Source organism: Micromys minutus (genome assembly GCF_963924665.1).
Source record: "Micromys minutus genome assembly, chromosome: 1".
Taxonomy (NCBI): Eukaryota; Metazoa; Chordata; class Mammalia; order Rodentia; family Muridae; genus Micromys; species Micromys minutus.
This window is the reverse complement of record NC_137969.1, coordinates 228,442,613-228,464,599: the sequence shown is the minus strand read 5'-3', so window position 1 is coordinate 228,464,599 and position 21,987 is coordinate 228,442,613. Positions and strand designations below refer to the sequence as shown.

Below are 21,987 nucleotides of genomic sequence, written 5' to 3'. Positions count from 1 at the left end.
GTTGGTTAGAATTTAGCAATTATAAATATAAATGCATCAGTGCAGAAAAAAGGTGAAGTTAGGAATGAAAGATAAAGAGAAGAATGAGTTAGCAAAAATCTGCACAGTTACAAAGTAGCACAGGGTGACTCATTTGGGAAGCAAGGCTTGATTCAGAAGGGCTCAACAAGGAGCAAAGAGCAAAGGCAATCCACAGTGAACGCAATCACTCATAGCAAACTGGCAGACAGGAGCTGGTGAGTACCTGAGGGAGCTGGGGGCCTTCTGTGTTGAAGTCTTCGGTATTCTAGAGGGCATGGAGGACTGGGGAATAAGCAAAGTGTGACACACTAGAAGGCTAGGACGGGAACTAGTATCTGGTCTGAGTATATAGAAGGCTAGGACGGGGACTAGTATCTGGTCTGAGTATAAACAAGCGGTTGACACTCAGGAGGTCAGTCAGGAGGATTGTAGAGACCTTATGAGAATACAAACAAACCCAAACCACCTTTGAAAAGACCGGAACGGGAGGTGGGAATACAAGACCTGGTACCAAATATTTAAAGCAATAGAAGGGGTTGTGTTGGAGAAGAGAATAAGCAAGAGATTGTTGAAGAGAACAATTCTGAAAGAGTGGATTTAAATATATTGTTTTATTCTCCCCAGTCTGTAAAAGGGAAACAGCTGTCTATGTTATTTTGAGTAGCATATGAAAATTGACGCATTTGGACAACATGTAACCTTTGTCTAATCTACACATTTGGGGAACTAGTCTGTCCTTGGCAGCATACAATCATGTTATCTGGTGTGGGGGATTAATTCTTTGGAAAAAATTCAAGCTCTGTGTTAAATGGATCTACAGCCTGAGCTGTTGGGTCGGATTTTATCTCTTCAGAGTATTTGTCCAGCGCCTGCTCTGTATTATCAGTGTTCTAGCAATAAATATATCAGAGGCAAAACGCAAACATCCCTGTGGATGAGTAGCTCACTTGGGGACGGAAGTGGAGAAAGGACATGGAGGTAGACCAGTGTGTTGAAAAGAAAAAAGCACTGTGGGGAAAGTAAAGGACAAGCATGTGGCCAGCCAAGTTACGCCTTTTAAAAAGGACAGGGAACATTTCACTGAGAAAATGGCATGCAAGGGAAGGCTGCTAAGAAGTGACTGAGCAAGCTGTGCAGGAAGGTCACAGGAAATGCAGTGCCCTCTGAATTTCACATCCATCACAAGCCTTCTAATGCCATTTTCAAAATTATCAAACTTAAAGCAACGGGAGATTGTGAATGGTGTGTAAGGCAGGATCTGAGGGCAAAGAGTATCTGTGTGTCCACTTGCTTTCTTGTAAACCCTTTACTTGATCTTCTACTTACACAAGTATGACTCTGCAGTTTTTCATTCCACTGACACAGATACTGCATGTGTTACCCCCTTTTAATCTTGTCTGGAAGAAAACAAACATTTATTTAATGAAATTTTCGCTGGATTGGTTTATGGAAGCTACAGTGATCTAGAAAATCTGAGTGACACCTAAAGGAATTGAGTGACAGATTGAGAAAGCTGGTGCCTGGGCCTTTCAAAGAGAAGAGGGACCAAGTGTTAAAATCTGAAGCAGCCAGGCATAGTGGTGCCTGCTGTTAATTCACACTCAGAGGCAGGTTGATCTCTTATAGTTTAAGCCCAGCTAAGACTGCAAAAGAAAAATCTTATCTCAAAAGATAAGCAGGAAAATCTAAAACAGCATTTCTGTTTTTAGCTTTTTGAATTGACCTACGTGACCAGCCCACTTGCAGTAAAAGAAGAGTCGGCCAGAGGGAGGGCCTTAAGGAGTGAGTACAAATCTGGCCAGGCAGCTGCCCTTTCTGTGGTTGATTGCTAGGGATGGAGTTTTCTTTGTTTGAGATCCTGAAGGATTAACAGTTCTCATTGTTTCTTTCCCTACATAATAGCTTTCATTCTTGGCCATAGAATGGAAGTTGAACCTTGGTGTTGGAATAGAAATTCAAACTGCCATCATAGCATGTTAGCATAACTCTAGTTCTTTTAAACATTTTTAAACTGCAAGTGTCATTAACCTCCATTTGCTTTACTATGTAATGTATCATTTCTGGGGAGAGGAGAATTTTAATTAAACAAATTCTAAATGGTAACAAAGGAGAGTTATCATGGACCATTATATATGCTCCAAATATACCAAGTGTTCTCTTAAAGTTATCTACTAAAGATAGAGGGCCTAGGAAATAACTTTGGTCTCACCTTGTGAGGTAACCAGCAGTTGTGACTTTACATAATATATGAAGAAATAAAAGTGGGATTATGGGGCTGGAGAGATGGTTCAGTGGTTAAGAACACTGACTGCTCTTCCAGAGGACCTGAGTTCAATTCCCAGCAACCACATGGTGGCTCACAACCATCTGTAATGGGATCTGATGCCCTTTTCTGGTGTGTCTGAAGACAGCTACAGTGTACTCACATACATAAAGTAAATAATTTTAAAACAGGAAACTATATAGGAAAGAAAATAGAATACTTGCTTGTAATCTCACGTTACAGATGAGGCTCTGGAGGCTCAGAGGCTAAGGGAATGTTCCAGTCTGGAGTTCCTGACTGAATGAGCACTTGTGCTCACTCCGCTGTGTCTGATCTCTTTATGATAACGTGTAATCTAACCTGCACCGTGCACAAATTCAAAGTAGCTGGTTACCTAACACATCACTGTTTTCATCTTTTCTGGGGGCACATTTCAAGATACAGTTGCTTGGGCCAGGTGTGGTGGTGCACACTATTAATCCCAGTCCTTAGGAGGCAGAAGAAAGTGGTTCTCTGTAGGATTGTGGTCAGACTGGTCTACAGAGTGAACTCTAGGACAGCTAGGGCTACATAGAACCTGTCTCATGAAGACTCTATAATTCAAAACAAGGTGTGGGAAAATACACTTTAAATCCCAGTTTCCTCTTGGAATCAGATACTCCTCAGAAGAGGGGCCTAAGAGCCTGTGTTGCCCTGGTTTAGCTTGTTGTACTGGTTATTAGAAATAGAGAAGGAACACCTTGGAGAGGGGTAGAATTTCCATAAGGAGTTTATTCATTGGAGGTTTGTTTGTTTAATATAGGTTAAAAAGCCAGTCGACATACCTGTGTGTCTTTGTCCCTGAAGCCTCCATAGGAGTGTGAGCAGCACTGCTTCAGCAACAGAACCTCAGGTCCACATCTTGGGAAGAATATGGCCACTTCCTGGGGGGCCGTCTTCATGCTGATCATAGCCTGTGTTGGCAGCACTGTCTTCTACAGAGAACAGCAGACTTGGTTTGAAGGTGTCTTCTTGTCTTCCATGTGCCCCATTAATGTCAGTGCCAGCACCTTTTATGGAATTATGTTTGATGCAGGCAGCACTGGAACTCGAATTCATGTTTACACATTTGTGCAGAAAACAGCAGGTAAGTACACCCTTTGCAGCGTGCATGAGTCTGTACCTTAGCATCGTCTTCCAGAAACAGACGCTGAGTCTGGCATGTGGGTTAGAGACCCTTCCAGCTGATGGATGTAGTTAGAGATGTAACTGAACACATGGTTTTAGTTTAGTGTGGAATTAAAGAGAGACTTATGTGGGACAGACTGGGGCTTAGCTCAGTTGGTGGAACATTGCCTAACATTCACAGAGCCCTGGATTTGATCCACAACACCACATAAACTGGGCATGGAAGCACTTGGGAAGTGTAAGCAGGAGAATCAGAAGTTCAAGGTCACCCTCATCCACATAGGATATTTGAGACCAGTGTACAATAGAAGATGTCATACCAAGCTCTGCGTTTCCCCTGAGGATGCTCAAGTGCTGCCATATACCACTGTGAGAAGGCAGGGCAAAGTTTGTGGTTCTCAGGTCTCCTCTCTGGGTACCTGAGTGCAGTCCATATAGTGCAGAGAGAGGGAACTGAGAACCAGGGGTCCATGGGTATGCCCTTCCCTCTGGGAAGCTGTGTGCAGAGAGGGGAAGGGTAGATGCCAGAACAGAGAGGTACCTCGTCTGATTGGGGGTGAGTGCAGAGAGTATGGAGAAGGCCTTCCATGGGAGGTTTAGACCCAGATCTTTAAGACAAAGATCTTTCTTAACAAAGAGATGATTCTGGCTTGTTCATACTGGTTTATTTGATGGTGGGTGTGAATGTATACACTTTACGTGGGGTGAACTAGGGATTAAATACCTTTTGCAGGAAAGAATGCCCAGAAAGGGCAGCTCATCTACAGAATGGTATCTAAATCCCACATTAGCATGGAGAACTCCTGGTGTTTACACTATGTGACCCAATGACCTTGGTCCCCAGTGGGGTGCTATGGTTACGTGTTCCAGAGCAGGTAGAGGCATGTAGGGGATGGCTCCACTCCTGCTATTCTCAATTTCAAGATTCCTGGGGTTTGAACTCATTTAACCTTTCCATTTTCATGCCTGTATGGTAACAAGGTCCCACATGCCCTACCATAGGCATTATCTCGAAAAGGAAAGAGGGGGAGTTTTTGGCCCTAATATAGCTGTAATTTGTCCTTCTTCTTCTCCAATGGTTAATACCCCAAAGGCCCAGAATATTGAGACTGTTGGCAGTGGTTTTGGGGAGAATCATCCCTACGTGTTTACACTGCCATCCTTGAAAAGGGGACTGAGGGGTCCTTGAAGACTAACTTTTTCTGAATTATCTGAAGAGCTCAAGGAACTCAGGCAGGAGGACTACAATTTAGGTTGTACAGGGAGTTCAAAGTCAGTTTGGGCAACATATTGAAACCCTGTCTCAAAATTTTACTAACAGTTTAAAAAACTCAGAGTTGGGGGAAAGCAGTAAGAGCTAGAGTCCCAACAGAGACAGTAACAGGGCCTCTTGGGCTGCATGACAGCATGTGTTCTCCTTCCTAACACTGCTGCAAAGTGCTCCGCAGATCACAGGACCTCACAGGGAACAGCTCTGGATAGTTTTAATCTATTAAACCTTATACTGATGTTGAGATTAGCATTTGAAGCAGCCTACCATCTGATCATCATCCCCCCTCTTCCTCTTCTTCCTCCTCCTCCTTCTCCCTTCCTACCTCCCTCCTTCCCTCTCTTCTTCCTTCCTTCCTTCTTTCCTTCCTTTCTTCCTTCCTTCCTTTCTTGTCTGTTTGTCTTTCTTCCATGGACCAAATAGGACAGCTCCCCTTTCTGGAAGGTGAAATTTTTGATTCTGTGAAGCCGGGACTTTCTTCTTTTGTGGATCAACCCAAACAGGTGAGTCTTACAATCTGATGGAGTTTGTTTCTATTTTATGTGTTCGAAGGAGCAAACCCAGGGGGAGTGCTCTGTGGCTGAGCTCTGTCAAGAACCCTTTTCATTTTTATTTCAGATAACATCTCACTAAGTTGGCATGGCTGGCTTTGAATTCACTCAGTGGCATAAGAAGGTCTTCTAATTGTGATCCTACTGCCTCAACTTCTTGAATAGCTATGGTTAGGCAACAGAATCAGACCTGGTTCATTTTGATGTTTAGGGTTCTGACTTTTGATAAGTCTACAATACCCCTGTCATTAGACATCTTCTGGTATTCAGTAGTAACACTAATGGGACGTGAGAGCATTTTTCCTCCGCAGTGAGTCTTCTGAATAACCATAGCTGTATACCCCAGACTCAACAAGGAGTAGGTAGAAGACTACGAAGTGGATTCTCAGGGCTAAACAGATGCCTACCTGAGTAAGAAAGAGCACTTGCTATGAAAGTGTGAGGATCTGGGCTCTGATCCCAGAACCCTTGTAAAAAGCTGGCCATGGCATTGTGTGAATGCTTGTAACCACAGCTCAGTGGGACCAGAGCCAAGAGAATTGCTGGTCTTGCCAGCTGACAGAGTAGGTAGGGGAGGTGATTCATACATGTAATCCCAGGACTTGGGAGGCTGAGGCAAGAAGGTTATTACCAAGAGTCAGAGACCAGCTTTGCCTCTGTTTTGGTTTGAAATCTGAGAGACCTTGTCTCAAACAAATGAACAAACAGAACAGCGTGAACTTAAAGGACTGAGATGTGTTTTTAGTTTAGCAGGTGAGATGGCAGATGTGCTAAGGACAGAACTGTTGAAAGCAGTTACGTTAGCAGAAGATAATATGACATTCAGGGAGGATGATTATAGGTGCTTGCTACGGGGAAGAGTGTGGAGGCCGAAGCAAGAGGGACAAGAGTTGAAGGTTAGCTCTGAGTAAATAATGACTTTGTCTCAAAAGGTAGGGGAAGCTTGTTATCAGAATAAGTTGTCACTTAGGAGATCACTGGGTTTAAATATTTTCATTGTTTTTAATGTATATGGATGTTTATCCTGTGTATCTGTCTGTGCATCATGTACATATAGTGTCTGTGGTAGACAGAAGAGAGTATCAGGTACCTCTAGAACTGGAGTTATAGACAGTTGTGAGCTGCCATGTGGGTGCTGGGAATCAAACCTGGGTCCTTACAAGAGCAACCAATGCTCTTAACCATTGAACTATATCTCCAACTTCAAAAACAATCCAAAATAATAGTTTTAAATAGTCATAGGTTAATGATATGCTGTGTGCCATGCATGTTGGTATTAGTGAGAATTTAAAAAAAAAAATAAAGAACCAGGCTAGGGAAATAGGTTAAGAGCAGTTAAAAGCACTTCTAGAAGTCCTGAGTTCAATTCCCAGCAACCACATGGTGGCTCACAACCATCTGTAATAAGATCTGATGCCCTCTTCTGGTGTGTCTGAAGACAGCTACAGTGTATTCTTTAAATATAAACGAAACAAAGAAAACCCTATCACACTATGTCCTAGAGATTGTATAACAGCTACAGCTAGCATTTTGTGAGCACTGTGCCTCATGCAGCAGTTTAGTGGCAATACAGGACATACCTGCCAGCCCCTTCCCTAGAAAACCAAGCCCCATGAAAGCTGAGTGACCCACATTAGGTCATTAGGTCAAGCAACTTCTGTGACTCCAGCTCTTGAGTTCTAACTTTCTGACTTAAATATAATTTACAGAAACATAAAATAAGTCATTCAGAATGACAGCTCTGAAAAAGAAATGGGCTCTTCTTTTCTGAAATGCCCCATTTCTCTAGGTTTTGCTTCTGAGGAGCAGAGAGGTTGGAACACTCATTCCAGATAACTTGTGTTTCTCCCTGCCTCTCTCTTGCAGGAATAGACCAGTCCTGTTAAGTGGGCTGCCATTGGTTGACTGTGCTCTCTTTTGAAGGGTGCTGAGACTGTTCAAGAACTCTTAGAGGTGGCCAAAGACTCCATCCCCAGAAGTCACTGGAAGAGGACCCCAGTGGTTCTGAAAGCCACAGCTGGACTGCGTTTACTGCCAGAACAGAAAGCCCAGGCACTGCTCTTAGAGGTGATTTTGGAATCTGGATCTTGGATAATGAATGCTGTCTTTAAGGAGCCCTGTGGAGTGACAACTGCTTTCAGTGACTTATCATTGCTCAGTCACTGTGGGGACTGGGATAGTAACTAGTCATTTCCATTTTAAATTATCACCCTTGAAGGTAAAGGGTTCCCCAAAAGTTCAAAGTGCTCCCTTCCATGATGTTTTTATTTCATTCATTTGTTGGTTTGTTTGCATGTGTTTGTGTGTGTGCACTTGTGTGTGCCATAGCACAGCATGGAGATCAGGAGACACCTTATAGTTCATTCACTCTTCCCACCAAGTGGATCCTGGGCATCAAACTCAGATCATCAGGCTTGGCAGCAAATGCCTTTACTGACTGAGCCATTTTGCCTGCCCCCCAATATATTCTCCATTTGGATTTTCTAAAGGTATAAAATAGAAATATCCTTAAATAAACTACCAAAGAAAACGTATGAACAATGAAGGATGTGTGTTTACAGGGCTGGGGAGAGAGCTCAGTCAGTAAGGTGCTTGTCACACTCACCTGAGCACCTGGATTTGGTCCCCAGCACACACAAGAAAAGACCAGGCATGGTGGCACACACTTAAAATTGTAGTGCTGGGGAGACGGAGACGGGGATTCCCGGAGCTTGGTGGCCAACCAGCATAGCCTAATTAGTGAGCCCCAGGTCCTAGTGACAGACCTTGAGAAAGGAAACTCCTTATGTTTCTCCTCATGTTTCACACAAATGGAATTTTACAGTTTATAGTCTCTGTTTTGTTTTTTCTCTCAGATAAAATGTTTGAAATATTTTTAAAAACATTGCTCTTCAAATAAGAAAATTAAATATAGTTTTTCAAACTTTATGTTTTATATTTATTATACATACTTATATAATAAACATGTTACAAGATTTCATATTGTAAAGGACATTTATAGGTAGAGTCTCATTATAATAAAAACAAATCACAGCAAAGTGGGATTCTGCCCTCTAAACGAAAAACTCCACCTTAATCATGTTCTTGTCCCCATTGGAGGTGAGTTGTAAGCACAGTCTTATTGTCAACAGGTTTTCTTTGACTCTCAGCACAGAGGATTCAAGTCCCTTGTCCAACATCAAGCATCCTAACATGTTTTTGTGAATTCAGATCCCAACTCTTATTTAAAAGCTTTTTTTTAGATTTATTTATTCTTATTTTATGAGTGTTTTATCCGTGTGCATTTCTGTGTACCACATGCATACCTGGTACCTGTGGAGGCGAGAAGAGGGAGTTAGATGTCTTGAAACTAAAGGAATGGATTGTTGTGACCCACAACGGGGTAATGAATATGGAGCCTAGATCATCTGCAAGAGCAACAAGTGCTCTTGATCTCTGAGCCATCTCTCCAACTCCTCACACCCCAGTTCTTCATCCTCATTCATTCATTCATTTACTTAGTCATTTATTCATGTGTTCACCACCTGAGCACTTACCATGTTTTAGGCACGAGTGAAGTTACTGGGGATATAGACAAGGAACCGAAAGGACACAGCCAGTGCCCACGTTGAACTCACACTCTAGTTTTAGGAAGACAGAAAATAAAGCAAATACAGAGTGCTTCATGTACTGTAGAGTCTGTGAAAGACCATAAGCAGGGCCAAGCATGTGGAAAATGCCTGACATCAGGAACCACTCCCATGATGTCCCACGGGCTTGTCACAACTGAGTTCCCAAAGAAACCAGAAATTTCCATTCAGTAGAAGGCTGGAGCAGAATCTGCTTATTTCTGTTTGCTTGTCTGTGTTCTTTAAAGCTTGTGTACAGGTCACTTGACGAGCCAGTTTTGTTAGCTGAAACAGAGTCTACAGAGCGCAGGGGAAGTGAGCTAGAACGACTTCCAGGGTGCAGGGGAAGTGAACTAAGACTTTCAGCACCCAGCCAAGCGTGATCATTTGTTTTCCTGCCTCAGGGAATCCATATTTTTGTCTCTTTTCCCTAGGTAGAGGAGATCTTCAAGAATTCACCTTTCCTGGTCCCAGATGACAGCGTTAGCATCATGGATGGGTCCTATGAAGGTGGGCAGATGATGAAATATACATTTTTGTGGAAAGGGATGAAGTCAGTGCAAGTTTTAGTAAAAGAAACTGGGAATAAAGATGGAGTGTGAGAGAAAGGGGGGCTAAGTAAGTAAGCAGGGAGGGAGGGTGCAGGGAGACTCTAGAGACGTGAGGTTCAGAAAGAGCAGAGGCAATGATCTGGAATGTTAACTTTCTTTTTCTCTCCTTAGGCATATTAGCTTGGGTTACCGTGAACTTTCTAACAGGTAAAATAAATAGATCTCGACATTTTTCTGACAACTTTAACTGGTTTTAACAGGTAAACCAGGAGAGTACAAATCCACTTCTCTTTGCCTATACCGTTCGTTCAGTAAAAGAAGGGGGTGGGGCTAGAGAGATGGCTCAGCAGTTAGTCCACTCAGTTCCCAGCACCCACACTGGGTGGCTCACAGCTGCTGGTTATTCCGGCTCCAGGCCTCTAGCTTCTGTGCAACCACACTCGTCTAGACACAGCCATATCCATAACCAGAGTTAAAACTGAACAAAATCTCTTCTTAAAAGAAAGAAGAGGGAGCTGGAGAGATGGCTTAATGGTTAAGAGCATCAACTGCCCTTCTAGAAGTCCTGAGTTCAATTCCCAGCAACCACATGGTGGTTCACAACCATCTGTGATGAGATCTGGTGACCTCTTCTAGTGTGTCTGAAGACACCTACAGTGTACTACTCATATACATGAAACAAACAAACAAACAAATAAATAAATCTTTTTTTTTAATAAAAAGAAGAATGTAGGGACACAAGCTAATTAATTCTGTAATCTGCATTCAAGGCCTCAGCTGCACAGAGACTCTCTGAGTTAGCCTGCAACCTTTGGGCTCAGGGGGCAGTGAATCGTCACAAGATAGCTTTGGGATTCAATAAGCAGGAGAGAACCTGCAGAGAATGCCTGGATGGTCTGGGTACTCATCCCTTCTGTCATTAACAGGTCAGCTGCATGGCCGTGGCCAGAAGACAGTGGGGACCCTTGACCTGGGGGGTGCCTCCACACAGATTACGTTTCTACCCCAGTTTGAGGTGAGTCGTTTTTATTAAAGCCTTGCTAGCAGCACACTTAGATGAGAAAGTATCATGCTGCTTTGAGACATCAGCTATGTGGTGACTAGGCCACTGAGTCAATAAATGACTGGAGAAAATCTCTCTGGCTCCTCAGGCCTTGGGAGACATGGAGTTTAATCTTCCCCATGTCTGATTTAGGGGAGGGTTGTGGAAGGTGGTGTTAAAATATTCATATGATTGCAGGCACTGAATAGTCTTTTTGCTTTTTCTGATTTGCAGAAAACCCTGGAACAAACACCTAGGGGCTACCTCACTTCCTTTGAGATGTTTAACAGCACTTTTAATCTCTATACACATAGGTGAGGAGGGGTAGGGGAAATAATAGTTCACATTATGTTACTTTTTCCTTATGTCTCAAAGCATTTTAATATTTGTTACTGTATCTTACCAGCCTCAGAAAGTCTCTGCCAATCCCCTAAGCCCTGTCTACTGAAACCTAAGCCATACCAAACCTGAGAAACCTAGGAGGCATCTCCAGTTTTGGCCTCAACAGTCTGTGATGTAAGAGTCAGTTTCTCTTTAGGTGATTGCATGTGGAGAAGGCTCAGACCTCAGCCAGAGCTCTGTACCAACTCATTCAGTCAGGGCTTCAGGGACCCGTCTGCAACTAAGAGCTTGTCTGGGGATGGTTCTCAGGCTGGGCCACCAGGAGCAGTCATATTCTCAGTATCATACCTGTGGGCAGTTCTTACTGCATAGCCTTGACCCAGACTACAAAAGTCTTCCTTTATTGTCCATGTGAACCAATACAGCACAGAGGTAGGCAAAGCCTCCATCCTAACAAAGGGAGTCTGAGAAACCAGGTCACATTGGGAAAAGGCTGCTGTAGGCTGCAGATATCTAGGAGAGCCTGAAACTGGTCTATCTTGTATTTTTCAGTTACTTGGGATTTGGACTGAAAGCTGCAAGACTAGCAACTCTGGGAGCTCTGGAAACAGAAGGTTTGTCAGTCCGTCTGTTTGGGAGACGGAGAGTGATGCCCAAACATAGCTCACCCTCTTCCCTTGCTTGGCATTCTTCCTATGGAGCAAAGGGCTGTGTTGACCTGAGAGATCTGTGTTGCATAACAGACATAAAAGCTGCCGGGGCTGTGTTATGTATTCATTACCTTTAGAGCGAAGGTTACTGACATGGGGGTAAGAACCTGTCACTACTGGGCTAGAACCTCCACAGTAGCTGGTAGGAACTTCCACAAGCCTTTGTCAGGAAACAAGGTCTTTCTGTTTGCCAAGTGGAATGACTGAGCAATTCCTTTTCTGTCTTCACAGTTGGGCACAGGCAGAATTGGCTGCAGTCCCAGTTGTGTGACTGGGGACAAATCAGTGACCCCTCTGTACCCTGTTTGTCACCTTCCACAGGCGTTTGTGTCTAATGCACTCCAGACAGTGCTTGCTCACAGTGCTGGCACTGGGCTGAGGCACACAGAGCACTTCGGTTTGCCAAGTTATCTTCCACTGTGTTTCTTTTACCCCCTCAACTACCGGTGGATGGATTTTCCTCCATTAAAGAAAGGAACTTACTTTACTGTGGGATTTTTATTTCTTTGGGATGTGATAAAAGTTATGAACCCCCTGACAAATGTGCATGTGCATGAAAATTTGCCTCTGGCTTTAGAGAGTTCACTACCACAAAGTCTGTGAAGAGTCCATCTTTGACAAGATCATAAGGCCCAGTCCCCTTGACCCTTCAGCTGCATGTGCTTCTTGCTTCTGTCTCCTCCCCCTCACAGACTCGCCTTCTTGTATTGTGTCTTTCAGGGACTGATGGACATACTTTTCGAAGTGCCTGTTTACCAAGATGGTTGGAAGCAGAGTGGGTCTTTGGGGGTGTGAAATACCAGTATGGTGGAAACCAAGAAGGTGAATGATGATTTTTCACTGGTTAAAATTACCTTCCTAGTTCATGTTCTGGGAAAGTCCTATAGGAAGGTTCCAGAGCCCAAGGGAGACTTGCCATGTTGAAAGCACTTATTCTAGAGGCCTTGCTGTGTCCAAGGGCCAGCAAGCAAGGCAGCTCCTACTTTGCATACTGTTCTGAGTTCCACGCAGTGTTAGGAACCTGTTGTAACCTGTCTAATGTGGCAGGGAGGATCCTTGTTTCAGGTTCGGTGAATGTTTAACAATTTCATTTATAGTAAAACTCAAAATTGAGGGAAGGATCATCTTAGATATTAAGGTCGGGGAAATTTTGTTATCTCAGAGAAGGAAACAAGTAAGTTTTCTGAATCATTGCTCACAAGGACCATGAACTGTAATAACAGGAAGGAGCACGGTGGCTGCAGCTTCAGCTGTGGCTCTTGGTAGGCTTGGTGAACGAAGGTTAAGGGGAGGAGCTTCCATGAACAAGCAGTGAGGTTAAGGAAAGTTACACAGCTGTTTTTATTTTATGTGTGTGTGCATATATATGTATGTATTTTATATGTTTTGCCTGTATGTATCTAATACCCACGGACGTCGAAAGGAGTCGGATCTCATGGGACTGGCAATACAGACAATTGTGAACCTTCATGTGATTACTGGGAACTGATCCCAGGTCCTCTACAAGAGCAGGAAGTGGGGGCTGAAGAGATTGCTAGAGTTAAGAACTCTTGCTGCTCTTTCAGGGGCCCAGGGTTTAATACCAACACCCACACAGCAGCTCACAGCTGTCTGAAACAACAGTTCCAGGGATTCTGCACTCCTAGGCACCAGATACATATGTGGTGCACACACATGCATGTAGGCAAACATACTTTTTAAATGAGCAGCCAGTGCTCTTGATTGAGGCATGTGTCCAGCCCCAGGATTTGTGCTTTGTTGTTGAGACAACTCCAGACCTCAGCTTCACACTTGCACAGAAGGCACAGCTGTTTCTGCTCTGCTTCTTCTCTTCAGTTTTTCAGCCTTGGTGAGCTGGCAGTACCTGGCTCTGGTCTTCCCAGAGTGCAGGTCCAGGCCTTTCACTTCTCGCCCTTGTAGAATTTCCTGAGGTCTCCTCTCTGTGTATAATGATGGAGAGAACACAGGCATTTGTAGACAACTCATATCTTGAATAGTTAGGATGGCACTCCACGTGTCACTTTGAGCATTATGCCAGCTCTACCTCAGATTCTCCTGCTGTTTCAGAGCCCTGCCCCTCACTGTGAGGGTTATCAAGGCCCCTCAGCCTTAGCTAAGCCACTCACACCACTGCTGCTCCAGGGCTGAGTCAGCCTCTTGGCTTTCTTGCTCCTCTCTCATTGGCTCTATCAGCTCACTGCAGAGAGCGATTATTGCCAAGCCATTATTCTCAAGTGATGCATACTTTTGCCCTGATAGGGGATATGGGCTTCGAGCCCTGCTATGCAGAAGTGCTGAGGGTAGTTCAAGGAAAACTTCACCAGCCAGAAGAGGTTCGAGGAAGCTCCTTTTATGCTTTCTCCTACTACTACGATCGAGCCGCCGAGACACACTTGATTGGTGAGTTCATGCCTAATGTCTGGCCGTGAAGGTAGGGAATAGGACTAAGCTGGGGAGAGCACTGAAGGCTGTGCTGGTGGGAGTGACTTCCAGCTCTTTACCAGTCGCATCGTGCCTGCCACTAGAACAAGGGGAATGAGCATACTGGGGTCTTTGGGAGGTAGAAAATGACCCAACTGTATGTAAAGTCTGTTGGAGGTAGGTTTTTACTGTGTCCACCACTGACATAGGTAGCCCAGGTTGGCCCCAATTTATAGCCGTCCTTCTGCCCCAGACTTGTGAGTTATAGGGTTATAACTAATGTGCCCCATGCCTGACTTTTATGAAGTCTTTTTGCATTTTTTTTCAGTACTGGGATTGAATCCAGAGTCTCTGCACATGAGACAGTTCAGAGTTGCCCAAGATGGCTTTGAGACTATGTAGCCTGACTCTGCCTTGTACTTGTGATCCCCCTGCCTCAGCCTCCTGAGTAGCTAGGATCTCAGGCCTGCACTACCAGACCTAGCCTACTTTCTATCTTCATTGAGTTGTAACTGTGTTAGCTCTTTTGTAATCTGGATTAAGTATTGAGGATTTCTTCTGGATCACAGTTTCAGAGGTTTCAGTCAAGGTCAGCGACTTCCTTGTTTCTGCCACAGTGAGGCAAAAAATTAAAGTGGAAGGGCTTGGAGGAGCAAAGTTGCTTACCTCGTGGCAGACAGGACACAAGGAGAGGAAGAGGATGGGCCCTAGAACAAGATGGAGCCCTCAACAACACATTCCTACTGGGCTGCTCCACACCTAAGCCCCAGGTCTAAAGGTTTCCCACTCCCTCTCGTTACACTCTCAAGTTATGACCAAATTTGTAGCTTAATTCTCCGAAGGCAGATCCCCCACAGTCCAGTCACTTCTCGGTGGCTGGGGACTTCACTGTCTGGAGACCAAGCCTTAGGAGATACCTTCTATCCAAACCATAGCAAGTTATGTACAGTAAATGCATGTGTTGTTTTCATACAGTTTGCCAAACCTTGCCATGCATGTACCTGTGAAACCTCACAACATTCAAGATACTAACATCACCCCAATTTCCTATTCTTTTAGAACTTTTTTTTCCTTATCACAAAAGCTTTTGTTTATATGTAAGAGTACACACAAGACACGAGAGATGATTTGCTGTCCTGTTTATTTTTAATGTATGTGTATATGCCTGCATGCATTATGTACCATGTATGTGCAGGTGTCTGCAGAGGTCCATAGAGTTACAGGTGGATGTGAGCCACCTAATGTGGGTTCTGGATCCAAGCCTGAGCCCTCAGCAAGAGTAGAAAGTGCTCTTTTGTCTCTCCCCCCCTTTTTTTGGTTTCTCTGTGTAGCCCTGGCTTGCCTAGAACTCACTCTGTAGACTAGGATGGTCTCAACCTCAGAGAGCTACCTGCCTCTGCCTTCTGAGTGCTGGGATTAGAGGTGTGCACCACCACTAGCTGCCTACTGTAAGTGCTCTTAGCCACTGAGCAATCTCCAGTCCCTTTGCTATACATTTTAATGGACCCACATTTTTACTGTGGTTAAATATTAATACAAAATGGATGGCATGCATTAATTGTAAATGAATCAAAGCAGCATGGGTTTGTGTTGTAGAGGTCAGGAGTCTCTGTGTTGGAAACACTGCACATTTCTAGTTTGTATTACTATGTGTCCCTGGGACAAATGTCCTTGTCCCCTTGCAGCTTTTGATACTATCTGTTGTTCTGTTTCATTTTAGATTATGAAAAGGGGGGTGTTTTAAAAGTTGAAGATTTTGAAAGAAAAGCCAGGGAAGGTAAGTGTCAGGAAATTCTTGAGGTTGGGTATGAGGTGTGGCTGTGAGTGTAGAGCCTCTCCTGACTGGCTCCCTTCTGAGCCTTCCAGTCTGCTGGAAGATGCATTGGGTGCTGTCAGGTAAGAACACGGGGTGGGGGTGGGGCACTTTAGGGAAATGGGTCAAACAAACTTCCTACATTTCTACATCTTCCTATTATTATCAACACATTGCTATTATTTGTTATGGGGCTTTTTATTGTTTTTGTTTTATCGAGATAAGGTGTTACGTAGCCCAGGACAGCCTCATATTTGTAGTGTAGCTGAGGATAACCTTGAGTTCTGATCCACCTCTCAGTGCTAAGATGACAGGCATGCGTTACTGTGACTGACTGATGTGGTGGTAGGGATGGAGTCCAGTCTCATGGATGCCAGGCAGTCACTGTAACCCCAGACTTGGCTGTACTCAGCCTGGCACGCTCTCTCTGTTTCCCTTTAGAGTGAAATAGGGTTTGAGCAGTAGTAAAACAGTGAGCAGCAGACTGCATGGGAGATAGCCACATGGGCGTCCTTGAGAGAGTTATTCTAAAACACGAGCGGTCACTTCCATGGCCACAAGAGGGCAAAGGACATTTCTCTGTTCTTTGGGCTTCACTTCACTTGTGGTACTAAGTGACCACAGTAAGCCCTAGAGATTGGAAAAGTAGGGCACTGAGACTGCTTGGGTGCTGGCCTGGTTCCCAGCAGGGCCTTTCCCTGCTCCTCTACCACCATAACTGACAGATGCTAAGATGCCTGCAAATACAAATAGATGATTCACGCTGGAAATGTGCAGATTCTAAAGAAGGTGGTACACCATCTGGTCTCCAGGAAGCCTGGGTAACACCTAGAGACATCTTTGCTTACTTGAGTCCCATCTCTATCTAGAGAAGCCCCCATCTCTTAGCTTGAAGGTTGAGTGCTGTCTTCTCTCACTTTAGTATGTGACAACTTGGGGAGCTTCTCCTCAGGCAGCCCCTTCCTCTGCATGGACCTCACGTACATCACAGCCTTATTGAAAGATGGCTTTGGCTTTGCCGACAACACCCTCTTACAGGTAAGAGGCTGAGCACTGCGGTTGGGAAAAATTTGTTTGGTAATTGGAGCAGCAGATGTTTGGGCTGTAGCCTAGGCACCCTGCTAGGTACAACAGACATTAGTCTCTGAGTACAGTACAGTCATGATACCATACAAGACACAGGACAGAAAGACCTGGAGCCCAGTGAAGATGTTCAAGTCCCATAGTCTATGAAGTCAGTTTAGAACCCAGTAGGAAGCAGAGAGACAGGAGAAATAAACACCCAAAATACAATACAGGAAAGGCAGGAGAGCCATGCCTCCTACCCCAGGTTTCTTCTCATCCTGGGTTGGTACTCCCTCATCTGCCACTGATATGTGCTTATAAGAATTTAAGTTTGAACAAGTAGCTGGGCCATCACACAGATTTATATTCAGAGAGCCCCTGCGGCAGGTACACCTGCCAACACTCGCATATTCCATTTTGCACAATAGTGCCAACACTGAGTGCTGACTGTATTTGTCTCAGACATATGTACTGTATCCGATTTGTTCTCAGTCTGATGGATAGTTAATTTAATCTCTTCTAATAGGCTTCGTGCTACTTGAGAACAAGGATTAGACTCCAACCGTCTTGTGAATATAATTTGTAATCATTCAGTAGTGGTATAGAAGTACATAAATGGTATGGAATTCATTAGAAATATTTTTTGGGGCTAGAGAGATGGCTTAGTGGTTAAGAGCAGTTGCTGCTTTTGCATAGGGCCCCTGTTTGGTTCCTAGCATCCACATGGTGGCTCACAGCTACCAGTAAGTCCAGTTTCAGGGCATGTGACCCTGCCATCTGATCACTGTCGGCACTAGGCACACACATGGTGCACATACAGACCTGTGGTGAGAACACTGATACACATAAAAATATAAACACCTGTTTTTAATTATATGTGTTAAGGGCTGGAGAGGTGGCTCCACAGTTAAGAATACTTGCTGTTCTTCCAGAGGACTGTGCTCAGTTCCTAGCCTCTGTGTCAGATGGCTCACAACTACCTATAACTAACTCTAGCTCCAGAGATCCAACACCTCTGGCCTGCACAGGCACCTGCACTCAGTGGACACACACTCACAGGCAGACACTTATATCTACTCGTATGTTTAAAAAATAGAAAAACGGGAAATCTTCTTAAAGACTTATTTCACAACAAATAGCTTATCACGGAGGAAGCAGAGCCTGTGTGTACTAAAATCTACGGGAAGTGATAGGAAGGAGTCTGAAGAAAACAGTTTCATGGACAGTAATCTAACCGCCTTTTCTGTAATTGAGGGATCATTTCTAAACTTTTGTCCCAAGCAATAAAGGTCCCGAACTATCCAGGCAGTCAGGTGCAGAATGCCCTAGTTGGTTTTTAGTGCTCAAGGGATAGTTGCTTATATAGATTCAGAAAGCTGAGCACATGCTTCCCTACCCTAAACACACCCCAGCTCCTGCCAATTCCACTCCTACTACCTCCATGAGCATTGTTATGATTTGCCTTATCAGAAGTTGGTGAGTTAGAAGATGTACTCTTTGTTGAGTTTAAGGAGCATCCATAAGCCCTTAAGCTGACAGAATGCTCTCTCCAGATATCTGGACAGCGCCACTCCTGAGCATGCTGGGTGTGGGGTGGACAGGACTCAGCACACCAGTGCTCTGTATAGGTAGCAGCTGTCCAAAGACCATATCTGCTTTTGTTGAAAACTGCATGAAAATGTCAAGATTTTTTTTTCTTCTTCAACAGCTCACAAAGAAAGTGAACAACATAGAGACTGGTTGGGCCTTGGGGGCCACCTTTCACCTGCTCCAGTCTCTGGGCATCACCAGCTGAGGCTAAGGACTTCCTCTGAGGCCTGCATTTCTGAACAATTTTTTCACAGGAAGGAGTGAACTCAGACATTTTCTGACCTTCTCTGGGAAAAGCCTGGACCGGAACCTGTTAACTGGCTTTATCAGGAGGGGTTTATAGATGAGTCTTGCCCTTGAGCCTAACGATTTGGGCTTAGCTAATTTTGCACATCTAATGTGAATGGATCCTAACTACTTGGCGGGTGCATGGCTGGCACCAGAGTATAAATCTTTTGAGATTCTTTGTATATTACTGAGTCCTGCAAAGAAAAAAAAAAGGTTTGGAACTCCACGTTAGAGTTCAGAGACAGGTCCCTGGGAACCAAAGAACAGTCTCATTTCAACCCTTGGATGCCTTGTTGTTTTGAATGGTTTCATTTTTGCTTATAAGCTAAATTAAGCAGATTTACTGAAATCCCGTAACTCATCAATACTGGCAATTTTTTTTTTCCTCCTACCCTTATACTTTCTACCCTAAAAATCTGGGGGGAGGGGGGAGAATACCTGGTTTTGCTTTCCATCTATAATTCAGAGAAGGGGGAAAGAGACTATATTAGAATTTGTGTGATCCTGTGGCACAGTAGATCAACCAACCAAGTCGGAGCTTAGAGTTGTCCTAAGTGTTTTATTTTTAGATAAGGGGCTTGTTCTGTTGTTCAGGCTGGCCTGGAACTCAGATGTAACCCAGGTTGCCTTGAATTATAAATTCTCCTGCCTCAGCCTCCTGAACTCTGGGATTACAGGTGTGAACTATTACGCTCGTCACGTCAGTCTTGGCAGGATGTAGAGAGTAGCTCTTAATGCATAGATTAGAGCTATAGGCAAGGAGACCATCTGGTCTCAAGGGATAGCTGTTGCCACTCTGGACTTGAACATTCAGCCCTAGAGAACTGAATTGCCAGCACTGCCTCCCAAGCCAGTGTGTTTATAGGATCAAACACAGTCCTAAACTTTGTACCTTTGTATTTCTGTGAAGTACAACTGTGCCCGTTTTTGCTCTGCAGTTAGAAGTTACTGTCAGTGCTATTTTCGTCTAAAGATTATAAATGCTTTCAGCTGTCCTTTGGGGGGATTGAGGTGTGAAAAGTGCTGGGGAGTGAACCCAGGACTTCTTGAATGTTAAGCACAATGTGCTAGCACTATGCTTTTAAGTAGTGCCTAGGCCCTTGCTGAATTTAGCTATTTTCAGAATTTATTGTCTAGCTCAGGATTGCCGACCCCCTTCCCAATGATACCCAAATTTGATTTGATTGTTTTGGTCCATGTTGGAACAGCTTGGGACAATGAGTAGCATTAGAAAACCATGTTTTCTCTCTCAAATTTTCTGTGTTGTGGTTGAACACAGGTGGTCATGCATGGTAGGTAGGAGTGCGCCCTCTACTGCATTATTTAGCCCTTTAAAGTCGTTACCTTAAAGATTTAAAACTTCTGTCACCATGTCGTTTCTGGTATCACTGGCCTCAGGATCTGCTGTCTCTGGGCTCTCGTCACACACTTTACCCTCCCTCTTCTCTCTCCAGTAAGTTTTCATCTCCCCTAACATAATTTTCAGTCACCTCCTTTTCCTTCTGCTCTTCACAAAGGATGTGACTATGCTTGGGCCCATGGTCATCCCTGGGGACCTTGTTTTTTAATTGAGTTAATAATATAAAAAAAGAAAAATGTATTAGATCAGTCATAATCCACTAAATGCTATCACAGTTGAGAGAAACCAAGCTGTTTCCCTAAGAGTAAGCTATGCTCATTAAAGATGTCTTTATACCAGGCCTTATGGCACAGGCCTATAATTCTAGCTACCTTAGAGCTGAAGCAGGAGGATTACAAGTTATAGGCTTGCTGTGTAACCAGTTGAGTAATGTGGGCAACTCAGTGCAACACACAAATTTAAAAAGAGAAGTTAGGTGATAGCAGTCAGTGACAAAGCTGTTTGCCGTGTCAGGCTGTAGATTCAGTCCCCAGCACTAAAGACAAAGCAGACAACTCCAGCTCTCTACAGAGCTGGTCTCCGACACATTGGACACAAAGACCCTGGCTATAAAGTGTGTATTGTTCCACAGATACCTATGGTTACCTTGGATACTGCCAAAACTCTTAAACACATGGATTTTTACCTCAGAATTTTATCTGCATATATCCTGTTAAGCTTCAAGGTTTGTTTTTGTTTTTTGGAGACATGATTTCTCTCTGTTTAACTGTGGCTGGCCTTGAACTTAGATCTGCCTCTGCCTCTAGTATTAGGATGAAAGATGTGCACCACCACCACCCAGGACATGAGCCTTTTTTACTAAGGGCTTCTATGTGTTCTGAAGTTTCATCACTGTGAAAACGTTAATATATTTTAAATACTTGGGATGTGATCTGGTACATGGTGGATGCTGTGTTGCCACTACTGTGAAGAACATCTGAGTCACAGAAGTCCTTGCAAAGTGTGCCTTAAAATTCTCATTTTTAACTCTTTTTTATTTTAATACATCAAAGTCAGTATTCTTAGGATGGCTTGTCCTGAGAGTCTCTGGCTATCATTTTTCCAGCAGCTGCCATTTTTTATTCTGGGAACATGTTTTGGGTTTACTGACATCATTACTTCGCACTAAGTTCTCCACTTTGCTTAGAAAGCTGCTCTGTAGCAACAGCTGTCTCATCCCTTCAAAGCTACTCCAAAACAGTTTAGCTTCTTTGAAAAGGAGGCTTTCTTACTTCACCTCTTCAAAATCAACTGCTGGGCATGACTGTAGTGTTCTTCTCTAACACAGCTCAAGGTCTCTTCTGGAGGATTCTCTGGTACTTTGCAATACGTCCTTCAGAATTCCAAGTAATGAACCACTCTGTGTTAGCCACTCCAACCACACAGCTGCTCAGCTCCCTCTGACTGGTTCCTGAGGCCTCTGCAGCTGTGTGTGCAATGAGATTATGTATTGTTATTACAGGACAGAGAATGGTATCGCAGAGGAGCTGCAAATAAAACTGAACTGCGGAGCTCTGATGAGGAAGGAGAAATAGCAGTATTAATAAGATCTGGCTGTCATTTATCTCTGTGTCCCCCTTAAGCCCCAGTTGCTTTTGTCAAAGCAATTTATATTAAATTGGCATGCCAGTGTTAATTTTAAAACAACAGTCCAACAAAAATGTATCAAGTATTTCTAATTCTTACTGTCAAGATAATTATATAAATTTATGACCAGCATTAAAGTACTTTATTTAGAAAGGTTGTACCAAGTGAAATGGGGGAGAGTATCTCAGTGACTCCTTTGTGTAGTAATAAAAAGCTCCTTTCAATTAAATAGTTTCCCTTTGGGTTTTTCCTTAGGTATCACTATTTTGGCTCCACAGGCCTGTTACTCAGAAAAGGAA

The 21,987-nt window shown here is 43.9% G+C and overlaps 1 protein-coding gene across 2 annotated transcripts in view; it reads left to right on the top strand.

Moving 5' to 3' along the window:
• The window catches only part of ENTPD5 (ectonucleoside triphosphate diphosphohydrolase 5 (inactive)), a 30,130-nt gene extending 8,150 nt beyond the window's left edge, over positions 1 to 21,980 (top strand). The window contains exons 3-16 of one of the 2 annotated variants that reach the window (XM_080915862.1): positions 1,731 to 1,803; positions 3,131 to 3,410; positions 5,145 to 5,224; positions 7,196 to 7,339; positions 9,315 to 9,390; positions 9,603 to 9,638; positions 10,358 to 10,446; positions 10,708 to 10,787; positions 11,368 to 11,429; positions 12,246 to 12,347; positions 13,785 to 13,925; positions 15,667 to 15,723; positions 16,682 to 16,797; positions 18,533 to 21,980. In XM_080915862.1, the coding sequence (XP_080771988.1) occupies positions 3,197 to 3,410; positions 5,145 to 5,224; positions 7,196 to 7,339; positions 9,315 to 9,390; positions 9,603 to 9,638; positions 10,358 to 10,446; positions 10,708 to 10,787; positions 11,368 to 11,429; positions 12,246 to 12,347; positions 13,785 to 13,925; positions 15,667 to 15,723; positions 16,682 to 16,797; positions 18,533 to 18,619 (1,284 nt within the window). In that variant the 5' untranslated portion in view covers positions 1,731 to 1,803; positions 3,131 to 3,196 and the 3' untranslated portion in view covers positions 18,620 to 21,980. Of the gene's footprint in view, positions 1 to 1,730; positions 1,804 to 3,086; positions 3,411 to 5,144; positions 5,225 to 7,195; positions 7,340 to 9,314; positions 9,391 to 9,602; positions 9,639 to 10,357; positions 10,447 to 10,707; positions 10,788 to 11,367; positions 11,430 to 12,245; positions 12,348 to 13,784; positions 13,926 to 15,666; positions 15,724 to 16,681; positions 16,798 to 18,532 lie in introns of both variants that reach the window. The other variant, XM_080915861.1, reaches the window with a different exon arrangement.
• The last annotated feature ends 7 nt before the right edge of the window (positions 21,981 to 21,987 follow it).